The following is a 12,500-nucleotide window of genomic DNA, read 5'->3' as shown; positions in this document are numbered from 1 at the left end:
AACCGGTCTCAAACGAAAACCGTGTTAAATGTGGAGTCTATAGTTGTTCACTCTCTAGCATGCACAAAAGAACTTCACAGAACATTTTCTTACTGTCCTGTTCTTCGACAGTTAACTTGGTAGGCTGTAGTTGCAGTCATATCTCAAGAGTAAGATTTATAGGGGCCCAACAGAATTGGAATCAAATGGTGGTTTTATGATGGTTTAAAAGTGCTCGTCCTTGGTTTCCCTGTTTGGGTACAAACGTTCCAAACACCAGCTTTCAAGTCTCCTTTCTACGGTCAAGTTACCTTAGCTATTGGCCCAGTTTAATTCGCCCTTGTCACACCACGCCAAGCCTCGCAGTGGAAACCATGGGGGTGAGGCTTGGCGTGGTAAAACAAAGCTTTTTTGGTCTCCCGGAACAATATGGCCACCGTGTGACAAGGGCGAATGGACCTTGTACGTTTTGTTTTCCGTATTTCAGACCACGTGATGTTACTCCAGGGAACAGTTTGTTTGAAATGTCGTCTTAGGCGCGTGCTTATCTATGCATAACTTATGAAAAAAAAAAGGAAAAATTCCGTTGGGAACATCACTTGGTCTGAAATGGGAAAACAAAACGGACAAGCTAAAGAGGTCTTTTCACCACCAACAAAGCGCAGCCATTTCACCAGAATCCCGAGACACGTCTGAGTGTGCTTGCCAACTTTCCTTTTCACAGGTGTTTGAGGGCAATTCAGATCAAGAAACGGTCGTAGCTGTAAGTCTAAAGAGCCCAATCATAACACAGTTTGTGAAACTGTGTCCAAAGACCTGGAACGAGGGTATTGCACTGAGAACCGAGTTTTATGGGTGCAGTGCAGGTAAGTGTGCAAAAGGTAACAGAACGTTTCGCCCCCTAGCATTTCGAGTTCGACACCTTTACCGAACCGGTTTCGCCCCTTAAGAAAAGAAGATATAAAAATAAATCGTAGATCACAGAGCGCAGATGATTTGTTTATGTGGTGGGATATCTTTACTTATTATCCTTCAAGAAAACGATCTGGCGTTTATTCTTCAATGTATGGAGGAGGCGAATGAGGTTAAGACGAGGGGTCGAACTCAAAATGTTGGGGGGCGAACTTGGTGGGTTCGAAACGTCCGTCATTCGTGCACAATAATCTACATTGTACTCTATGGGAGAACTTAAGCTTATTACATTAAATGAAGACATACACCCAGTACAGTACAGAGATATGTATATAGTCATTTTAGATTTAACAGAAACGGAAGAAAGTTGCTAGTTATCCTCAGGCGATATCACATGATCAGGAACCCATGACCCGGAGCCTACAACTCTACTGTGTTCGTGCAACGGCGTTTTCACAAGTAAGGTTATTTTTAGATTGAATTTCCCGCGAATGAGACTCCCACAGGAGCCCGATGGCCAATTACAAGAAAGAAAGCTGACGTCATAGGGTCACCGAACCGGAACTGCCTTTGTTTTTTGACCTAATTCGCGGGAAGGGCTAGTCTAAAAATAAACCTACTTGTGAAAACGCCGTTTCACAGACGCTGTATGGAAGTTGCACGCTCCAGATGGGCTCCTGACATGATACAGTGTTGTCGCGCGGGGACGAGCTCGTGTAAAGTCAGTTTGTTTCTTTGTTGCAGACGATAAGGGAAACTGGTTTGAATTTATTATGTAAACACCAATGAAATACCATGTGAGCTATCTTCGAACTCTTCACACGTGAAAAGATTACTGGTGCTATGATTACATATAAAAATCGCGTCTTTCGATACCTTTCGTGAAATGATTTAGTATTTCATTGGTGTTTTTATAATAAATAGAATATTACTTGACCGCTTGGAGAAACGAAATTTCTCTTCTCGTGTTGAAAAATATTTCACTCGATCGCTGCGCTCTTTCGTGAAATATTTTTCAACACTCGAAGAGAAATTTCGTATCTCCGCGGGGAATATCCTCTATATATCGACAGGGTCCTCCAAAAATAACACCACCCGTAAACCAAGAATAACTTTTGGGAAATTCAATTAAGTACTTCTACTCAAATTGAGAAATCATTTCTTTGTGCAATTCATGAGCAATCTACATGAACCATCGTGTAAAACCCTCCAGGTTATTAGCTCTTATAACCACGCCTCTGTTTCCTCTGGTGTCGGGTGATTTTAATTCAATACACCTTTTTGTGCTTATTTCAAACAGATTCCTACAGTGAACCTTTGGGAATGGAAAATTGTGGCATTTCTAATGATTCTATCCAAGCATCGTCCGTACTTGATGAGCAGCACGATGCATCAAGGGCTCGCCTGAATGCCAAGCCTGAGGGAGACAAGATGGGAGCCTGGGTTCCACTACAAAGCGACGAAAATCAGTGGCTCCAGGTGGATCTTGGGAAGGTTGCAGAAATAACAAAAGTTAGCACTCAGGGGGGTGGTGAGGGATCAGAGCAACGTGTCGTTAGCTATGTCTTGGCATTCAGTGAAGATCAGGAAAACTTTCAGGAATATCACGAAAATGGCGAGATAAAGGTCAGTCTACATGCTAATTTTGTGTTTGGCAAAACGCGAGACTGAAACATCATCTTTTCTCCTTTTTTTAACTGATGGAAATTTCTGTAGAACAGACTGAGATCCTTCTTGGCACTGAAACCAAAGTCTATCTTGCCTACGTTGGTCGTGTAGCACTTGTATTTGAACAGACTTAACTGATTACATTGTAATGTGAAGGGCTAGTTTTCTACCCCATATGAATGAACCATGTGAGCGTTACTTGTACATGTTCATTGCCGTGACTTTAACATCTTCAGTTCCCACCTTGAAGCTCAGTCGGTAGAGCAGCGGTGATCTAACCCGAAGTTCGTGGGTTCAATTCCCACCCTGGTCAGAGTTTTTCTCTGTCCTTGTGTGGGCCCATTTCCATTGGTAGGGCTAACGCTCACATTACAATCTAATCAGTTAAGTCTATCTTGCCTACCCTAGCTGAGTTGTGAGTGAAGAATATCTTTATTTGACTCTTCGGAGACCTTTACGTTGTACAAACGTGGCATACCGGTAATCATAATCTTATGAAGGGTGTTCAGGCATTTCGCTATCAGAATAACTCGCTTCTTGCCAACTCACCATCACAATGGTATCATGCTAGGACAATGTCGCGTTCAAAGAACAAAGAAAACTCGGTGGCGATTTGACTAATAGTGAGACTTCTTGGTGGCGAAGTGACTAGTATTCACGTGGAGAGCCAAACGTTGTTTACAAAGATAGCATGTGTTGCATTGAGGTGATTCTAAGGCAGTAGGGCATGTAATTCGAATGGACATCGAAAAAACTCGCAGTAGTCAAGTCTTCATTCATTTCTTTGTTTCTCTAGTGGTGTGTCTTAGGTCTTTTATTTTGCGTTCGCTGGGCTTACGAGTGCGGGAAAAGAGACCTCTGGTCGAAACTCGCTGTATTGAGTACGCGCGGCGCTTACTTAGCAACCATGTTGTGCGGGCTCACTTAACAACAGCGGAATTACTGTAAAGGAGTGCGCGAGATGCAGCGGGCTCAAGTCACAGTCAGCAAACATGGCATGGGGCATGCGGATTCAAGAGTGCCTTCCAGGGTTGTGGACGGGGGTTGGATCAAAGTGAGTCTCGACCCATGGCAGAGATCTCTTTCTCCGTACTCGTCAGCCCAGCGAACGCAGAGACCTTCTCTAGCAGGGAATTTGTAGGCCAGCGAACTAAATGAATTTTTTGGTGAAAACAGCCTCCGATTAAGACTGTGTTGTTGTTTGTTCTCTTTTGAGGTGTTTGATGGTAACTCCGATGGAGACACGCCTGTGAGTCACTGGCTTGTTTACCCCGTCAAAGCACGCTACTGTATGCTGAAACCCAAGACATGGAACGAACAGATTGCATTAAGATTAGAGTTGTCTGGAAAAGCGGCAGTAGGTAAAAACTAGATTCCCCAAAGCATCAATATTCTTACCATAGCTAACATGGGAATGCCTCTGGAGGAGGCAGCGTGTAGGATTTGCAATCAGGAGCTTTCCGGGTTTCAAATATGACCATAAGCTGACTGAGTTGCTCTTGGCGGTGATTTGCTCAATTTTGCCGTGGATTAATGAAAACAATCGTTTCTAATCGTTTTTTATTTGAAACATAGGCTTTAAACGGGATCTTTAAAGACATGAATCGTTGTAATTTACAGCAATCTTGCAAGCGCTTTGAAAAAAAATCTTTACTAAATTGCAGTTTTTGGTAGATACAATATTGTCAATATTTAAATTAATCAACTATCCTAACGTAATGACAACTTCGTTTATTAGCAATGATTTCTGACTTCGTAGCTCTTGAGGAAACTGATAACGTTATAACTAAATATAAAAAAAATTGACTCGTTTCCGAGTAATTATTCTTATTATTTGTAGCGGTGACGTTTTTCAAACTATGACCTAACTACTTTCAAGGCAAGATCAGATTAAAAATAAAGAACTAATTACTGCGATTTTCATAATTCTACGGAATATCATCTTCAAGCGCTAAGCGCCAAACTGCGTTTTGGCTTCCATCTGTGGGCTCAGTTCTGCTTTCACCAATTCAAATTTCCAAACATAGCTGGAAAGATCGACTCCGCCTCCTGTTTAGTTCACAGCTCGAATACTATTATTGTATCTTTTTGGAGGTTCTTCAGTAACGAGATTTGTACAGATTCCATAGCTTTCCATCGGCGTCCATTTCGAATGTACCGTGGAAACCATTTGAAAATGCCAATTGGTAGGATATCATGCATCACTGGGCCATTTCCGAGTTCGTATCTGCCTCCTCTTCAAAGCTTGGCAAAGCGCGAAGTTTTTGTGATGGTAACTAGTTTACTTTGCATATGAATGAAAACAAATTTTCATAAGAGAAAAGGTAAAGACTTGTTTCCATATCTCAAAGTGCCCTTGGACATGAGCTGCCTGGGAATGAAATTAAATCACTGGAATCAGAATGCTATCAGTTAAGCCTAAATATTGTTTTAGGCCTAATTAGGCCTAAGGGTAGCATTTCTAAGAGGTTTGGGCTTTTTCAACAGTTACATTATAACCTCAGTCTGAATTTTACACTGACCGATTCCAGTGATTTAATTTCATTCCCAGGCACCTCACGTCCAAGGGCACTTTGAGATATGGAAACAAGTCTTTACCAAGAGAAACTTCGCACGTAGACGCGTTTTGAAGGGACGTGAACTCGGAAATGGTCAATTGTTTTCGGCATCCGTAGTTTCAGGTCAACTCTCAGCTTGGCGTCGGAAGTTTGATTTAGGGAAGCCAAAACTCATTTTGGCCATTGGCGCTTATATTCTGCAGAATTATAAAAATCGCAGTACCGTAAAGTTAAGATCTCCACTGTAGTTTGCAATGTTTTATGGTGTAAGTGTGCATATTTAAAAAATAAAATTATTTTAAAAAAAAAAAAAAAAAAAGTTAAGATCTCCAGTCAGAAATAATAACAATCAAAAAAAGGTGAAGATCCATAACTGGGAAGTAAATGGCATTAACACTCTTTCTCAGTTGTTAAAGAGTTACGATTAATGCTTTAATAAACAGTTGAACAGTTAAATAAAGTCTACTCTTAATAATGAACTAACTCATTGATCTTTTAACTATGGTTAATAGACCTCTAAAGCCCACGAAGTTGACCCGCTGATTGAAATTGGTACGGTAATATTGTACTTTAATCTACTGTGCTTCAATTGCCCGGGATACCTTATCATACCTAACACTCTGAACACTGTTTGAACAGCGATCTGCTCTCTTTAAAAAAAAGGCAAACAAAAACAGTCGAACCTTGTAGGCACTGAAATGTTAATTTTAACCTCTTCTTTTTGTAAAAATGCAGTTGTAATGATGTACGTAACAGGCTAATTGAATTTTGAACCATCGTTTAATGGTAGATTAAACTCATCGCCAATTGATGAGCTTAGGAACTGGTGCTTTAAAAGTTAGCAGGAAGGAGCCTGTGGTGATCCAGGAACCACAGGGTTACCAGGGATGTCACCCCTAAGCTAACCGGCATCGTCTTACCTGACCAGATACTTGCCTCCTCTACCAAGTAGCCTTAAGGAGGGAATGGTGGGGCTCAATGAATCCGCAACGATTCGTAAAAATGACCCGCAAAGTTTGCACGGCCACGAACAAGCAAGTCTTGCTGGATTCCGTGTCACCCCCAAAATAAAGGCATGCTTGTTCGCCGTGAAAAGGCCGCTTTCCGCATTGGCTTGTGATTAACCTTGCCTAAATTACATTAAGCCTCATTAAAAATGCTTACTTGTTTTATTAGATAACTGCATTCCCTTAGTTTGAGTTAAAAAAAAGGCCGATTGACACTGAGATGGTGCGTAAGACTATCTTCTTTTACTGGAATCGCTATATTTTGTGTGCACTGAATTGATTCATTTCATCAAGGGACGTTTAGATGATTGATTCTGGGAGCTGTGAATTGCACTTCCCTTTCGTGCGTCAAAACATCTTTTTATTCAGGCGAAAGTGGGTAATACTTCTCTGAACCAGAGGAAATCATGTGAAAAGCGTGTTTATAAGGTGCTTGTTAGGGAAATTAAGCAAAGTTGATAGACATCAACCATAAGTCGACTTTTTCATGCTCTTGGGTAGTTGTTCCGCCGGAGTTTTGTCACGCCAGGGCAAGTAAAAATGTGAAACTCCTCATTCAGTTTTGGTCACCGTTGATAAATCGCTTGTGCTTTTAACTCCTTGTTGGTTTAAGGGCAAGGGGATGTTTGTGTGGAAACTATTGGTGTTTACTATCCATTAACGTTGATTTTCGCAGATGGCATTCCTGTTGATGAACAACAGACTAAGCCTGCAGATGACTTGCCGGAAGAGGTCGTGGATGCGGTACAATCACAGGATACCCAACAAAGCGAAGATAATGCGGAAAGCCAAGTACCACCAGTACAAGAAAACCCCGACGCTGAAGACAACGCTGAAATTTCTGAGGAGGTTAAAGACGGTCCAACTGAAGAAGGCAAAGCAGGTGAAGTTGAAGAAGAGGCTGTTGAGGAAAAAGTGGTCGATGGAAGCGAAGCAAACGAAGGACAGAAATCGGAAGAGATGAGTGGGGCTGCTAATGATGGAGACCAACCAGAGGAGGGTGTGGTTTCAGAAGAGGTGAAGGAGGGCGGAGGTGATGTAGTCAAAGAAGACAACCCACAGGATGCCGAAGGGGATGCAGTGGAGGAAAGCAAACCTGCAGAGGACGAGAAAGAAGGAGAGGTTGAGGAGGGGCAAAAATCCGAAGAGACTGCCGAAGCCACTGATGGCGTCCAGGATGAAAACAAATGAATTTCGCAAATGATTCTTGTTTTGTGACTGGGTTGTCAAATTGGTGTTTGCAGTCTGACAAAGATATGGACTGAACGGTTGTTATGGATAAGCAAGCATTTCGTGTTCGCTTTTTACTCCCCCCCCCCCCTCCCCCCCAAAAAAAAAAAACAAAAAACAAAAAACAAAAACAAAAACAAAAGTTGGATACAGTCTTGGCAAATGTTGTACATAAATTATTTAATAAATGTATTTGATAAGTGCATCCTATGTGCAGTTTTTGTCTGCATTTTCATTTCACATCTCGGTGGCCGGCTGCTGAGTTGCAGACATGATGGTATTACCCAATTGATCCTCTAGGAATTTTAACCGATGTTCTCACTGGGAACCAGTGGCAATATTTTAAAGACATGTCCCCTTATTTTTTTTATACTAGCAGTAATCAAGGATTCGTGAGATGCGTTCAATTCCTGATTCGGGAGCTTAAGCACGCGCGTTTTTGAGACGCGGACGGCAACCGGAAATGCGCTGTTTTCCCTTTTAACTTGTCTTCACACAACCACATTTACATTGCCAAGTATCTTTTCGCCATTAGGGATGATTAATATAAAAATGTGGGAGACACCATTGTCCTACCACTCGAAATGTTCTCTTCCGGTTGCCGTCCACGTCTCAAAAACGCGCGTGCTTAAGCTCCCTAGTCCCTTGGGCAAGTCATGACACTATTACATGAAATCGAGGTTATTTGTGCCAGTAAAGGCATCACGATCGATACTTGAAGGACATCACATGATTAGAATGCGTTCTTCTCGAACGCAATTCCTTTATTTTGCGATTAAACCTCGACTGTTCTTTTATTAAAAATGAATTGTTTCAACTCCTACAGTGACGTTTTCATCTGTTTGGTCGCGTTCGGTGCATACCCTTGACTGAAGGCCTTTTGAGGTGAATGAAACCCGTTTCAACACGTTTAAGAAATTTTACTATTTAAAAGGATTCATTAATTACCTATGTAATCGTAACTATTGCAGAATTCTCGAATCTGATTGGTTCTGTACGCGCCTATTTGTCGCGTAATTGGCGCGCGATCACGTGTTCAAATTGGATAACTGTAATTGGACACCTACGCCATTCGCGGGTCAGTCACATGCGGTCGGATGGGGTCATTCCTGCTGCTTTCCTATGTTTTCATAACGTCTTCAAAACATATTGAATATAATTAATTTTCACACAAAAATGTATCCAAAGACTTTTTAGACTCGCATTTTGTTTTAGTTACTGTTAATTAGTAATAGGACTTTGTGTCGTACAATTCAGTGGTAACCGTGTTCGTAATTTCAAACTGTCCTCGCGCTGCGCGCTTGGCCGAGGATTTTGAAATTACTCGCCCGATTACTCCCTGAGTGGTACTCTAAGTGACTTATGGACCTTACAAAACAATTACCCTTGTAATATTATGACGTACAGGTTACCATAGAAACAGGAGAGTCATCCAAAGACGCTCTACATAACAATGAACTTGACACTTGTATTCAACACTGGGACACTAATTTGGGGGGGGGGGGGGTGGGGAGGGGGGAAACAATACAGAAATCAAATCATCAACTCACATCAATTTTTTTTTCTTAACTTGGTTTTTGAGCAGAGGAAAAAGCAGAGTCAGTACACGAAAAGGCGAACCTCTCCTTGTGGACACCTTCCCATACCGATATTTCTTGTTGTCACCATTGTTATTCATATGCCAACCAGAAGCTAATTGACTGTTGAATCAAATATCAAAAAAAATATGACGTCAATATTTGTAAACAAGAAATATCGCTTCTGCGGAAAAAGACCCTCTCTTATCCCTGACAACGGACTCGAAATCTCACCCTGAAAGAGAGCAAATATATAGAAGGGCGCGTTCGATTGACCATGTTCTGGAATAGGAGTACATGGAATGGGAGTTAGAAACCCTTCGTTTTAACGGAGGTTCACATTAAAATTGTCAAACACTTGCTAAAATGCTATTTGAAACATATCTTTATTATCCTTGTTGCTTGGAAACGCCAAAACATACCGTTTTAAGTTCTCATTCTACGTATTATTATTCCGGAATAGGGTCAATCCAACGCACCCAAAAATTAACCTCTTTATAACGGACACTCAGACCACGTGCATGGAAAGCATTCAAATGGAAGCTAGGGAAGAAGGAATGTGCGATGCGGAAAAAGATAACCGGAATTCACTTGTGTGAATCACTCGGTTTTAAATCTGTGGGAAAATAGTTGCACCAATTTTTGTTGAGAAAGGGTAAACCCTAAAGCTCGGAATCCGGAATCCGGAATCACAGGTCATTGTTTTACCAATACAGAGAGTAAAAAATATCCTAAACATTCACAAAAGCTAACCTTAGGCCTAATTAGGCCTAAACAAACGTTTTTAGGCCTAAGGTTAGCTTCTATGAATGTTTAGGATAGTTTTTACTCTCTGTATTGATAAAACAATGACCTGGTTTTAGGGTTGCCCTTGAGAAAGCGATAAGACCTACAATCAGTTGCACAGATTAAATGGAAAATTGAGACGACCCCTTCCCCCAAAATCGATGATGGGAAAATGGCGCGGCTTCATCTTTGATTTTGGGGGTAGGGGGCATTTCTGTTCCATTTTATTCTGTCCAAGATTGTAGATTGTCTCAGACTCTTGCCTGACCGAAGTAAATAAATTGAGAAACGTACCACCTTGGTAAAACAAAGGTAAAACATCAAACGTTGCCTTAAAGTACTGCTGGGCCCGGTTGTTCAAAAGCCGATTAACGCTAATCCGAGATTAAAAATTAACCAAGGAGTTTATTTCTCTTCTCCTAAATGCTTTTCAACGCTGATATTTGGCAAAACTTTACATTAGAAGAAGTCAATCTTGAAAAACAAAAGTAAACGAAAGAAACTTTCAACAAAAAGTTGAAAACATGAAACAAAAGTTTACACTAATCCTGGATTAAGTTAATCCGCTTTCGAACAACCGGGCCCAGGGCTGGGAAAGAGCTACCGACCACTAAAATAGTTTAGGAGCCTGGGAACTAGGAAGAGAAATCTTAAAAACATTTGTGAAAAATTTCATTGTCCGAACCTTCTTTGTACTCCAAAGAAAACCGGGGAAGGTTTCAAATTGTTTTCATGATCTCATCTGAGGAAAAACAGGACACCAAAGATGACTTGGCGAAAGGAATTGCATATTTTTGGAGATCGAGCAACTTGGAACCCAGGATAAGAAGTTTTGCATTACGTGACGGAATAGCAGAGGTAGCTTTGGGAAATAATCACACTTTGCTCCTTACGTTCAATTCGCGATTGCTTTCTGTAGGAGAGAATACTTTTGGTCAGCTTGGACTGGGTGATTTTAAAGCGCGCCGCGAACCAACAGTTGTAGAGTTTTTTCGCGACAAACGCGTCATCGCAATCGCTTGCGGTGGTCATCACAGCGGAGTTATTTGTAAAAACCATGAGGTGTTTTTTTGGGGCGATTCCTCAAGCGGACAGTGTGGTGTCGGTGAGGTCAAATCACTTAATCAGCCTTGCAAAGTGGAGTTTCAGCGCAACGACACTCTTCGAGCCCAAGAGGAGTCGTTAAGTCCCGAACAAGGCGAATTAACGCGGAAAAAAACGGTCATTAAACAAATTTCCTGCGGCGATTCGCACTCGCTTGCACTTTCTGCTGCAGGCGAAGTGTGGTCTTGGGGAGCCGGGTGTCAGCTTGGACAAGGAGTAGAGAAAGAGAAGGTCGCCTTGCCTCAGAGAATTGACTTTTTATCGGGGAGAAATGTGACCTCTATCGTTTGTGGTGCGTATCACAGTTTGGCAATCGTACAAGAGAGCAAGTCGTATCCTTCATTTGTGGTATGCAAGGGTGACAATGTCAACTCGACACCAGCAGGTCCAAAACCGAAGCAGGAGATTGGAAAAAGAAAGTTTAGGAGACGATCTAAAGAAGCCCGTAGGAAAAGTCAAACATCAACCAAGCATGAAACACAAAGCGGAAAAGATAACAAAAAGGATGTTACTATTCAGTTAGACTCTGAAAAATCAACATCAGCAAGGACTTATCTTAGTTATGAGCCTGTTTTAAGTGGTGAATCTACTGCAAATGGTAATGATGCCGGGAAAGATGGGCACAAAACATCAGAACAAGATGAAAAGGAAGACAGCGAAGCTTTGAGAGAAACTCAGAAATTCGATTCACTGGATTATGTTGACTGTAGTGCGGAACTATCGCAGTCCTCCTTCGATCAAACTATTAATTCCAAAGATAATCCATCTCTTGTGATATGTGATTCACATTTTGGGAATGCAGGAGAAGCAATTGCCGACAAATTTTTTAACGTCAGCTTAGACCAGTCTAAGTCTGTTCTGAATTTAACAGAACCTTCTGGGAATATTTTGTACTCATCGGCATCACCATTGTTTCCGTCAAGCCCAACAAGTTCTGGAAGTTTGTCTTATCTCAGTGATTCAGATTCTGAACAAGATTCTGTAATCAAAAGTGGCTTCGAAAGGAAAGATGATGCCATGAGTCTTGTAGGGAGGATTTCATCTGGTTTTTACAATGGTTTGAGCGGCAGGCTGATCAGATCTGATGTAAATCTCAGCAAGATAACCAATGCAGTAGTGGGCTCAGTTGCAGGCATGTTTGTCGGATCAATGCCGGGCCAATTAAATTTGCGTGATTCTTCTGGTTCACTTACATCCTTGAAGCCATGTGAACATTGCAGACTTGTTGGTTTGTGTTTGTGTGATCTCAGCTCTGGCAAATTTGGACTGTCTGGTGCAAACACTCAAGTTTGGTCATGGGGGAGGGGTGGCTGTGGACAGCTTGGTCTTGGAGATACTGAAGACAGGTAGGAAGTCAATGAGACATTTTACAATGACTGCAAAATTCTCGCGCGCTCCTTGGCTAATTCTTATTGTCAGTAAGCAGACAGACACATAAATTTATAATTTATGCGATATTGACACGATATTGGTCTCGTCAGTTTGAAGAAAATTGAAGTTTCTTGCATTTTTGTCTCGCATTCTTCTCACGCTTTAACTTAATTTTGACCCCTCTGCCTTTTTGTTATTGTAAAAAAACAAATTGATGTCACTTTTTCATGGGTCTGTCCTGTTATTGACAATGAATTTTGTTGTTATATAACATTGTCAAAGTAGTCTGCAGATCCACAGCTACTTTG

General features: G+C 41.4%; 2 protein-coding genes across 4 annotated transcripts in view; both read left to right on the top strand.

The window, feature by feature from the left end:
* Window positions 1-7,559, top strand: part of LOC137984687 (thioredoxin domain-containing protein 3 homolog) — a 37,721-nt gene extending 30,162 nt beyond the window's left edge. For both annotated transcript variants that reach the window (XM_068831931.1, XM_068831929.1), the window contains 4 exons: window positions 704-845; window positions 2,192-2,517; window positions 3,776-3,920; window positions 6,801-7,559. In XM_068831931.1, the coding sequence (XP_068688032.1) occupies window positions 704-845; window positions 2,192-2,517; window positions 3,776-3,920; window positions 6,801-7,315 (1,128 nt within the window). In that variant the 3' untranslated portion in view covers window positions 7,316-7,559. The remainder of the gene's footprint in view (window positions 1-703; window positions 846-2,191; window positions 2,518-3,775; window positions 3,921-6,800) is intronic.
* A 2,803-nt stretch (window positions 7,560-10,362) lies between these two features.
* The window catches only part of LOC137984733 (alsin-like), a 47,418-nt gene continuing 45,280 nt past the window's right edge, over window positions 10,363-12,500 (top strand). The window contains exon 1 of one of the 2 annotated variants that reach the window (XM_068831995.1): window positions 10,363-12,167. In XM_068831995.1, the coding sequence (XP_068688096.1) occupies window positions 10,450-12,167 (1,718 nt within the window). In that variant the 5' untranslated portion in view covers window positions 10,363-10,449. The remainder of the gene's footprint in view (window positions 12,168-12,500) is intronic. The other variant, XM_068831996.1, reaches the window with a different exon arrangement.

This window comes from Montipora foliosa, chromosome 14 (assembly GCF_036669935.1).
Source record: "Montipora foliosa isolate CH-2021 chromosome 14, ASM3666993v2, whole genome shotgun sequence".
Classification (NCBI taxonomy): Eukaryota; Metazoa; Cnidaria; class Anthozoa; order Scleractinia; family Acroporidae; genus Montipora; species Montipora foliosa.
Note: the sequence above shows the minus strand (reverse complement) of the source record. Positions and strands in the feature narration are given on the sequence as shown.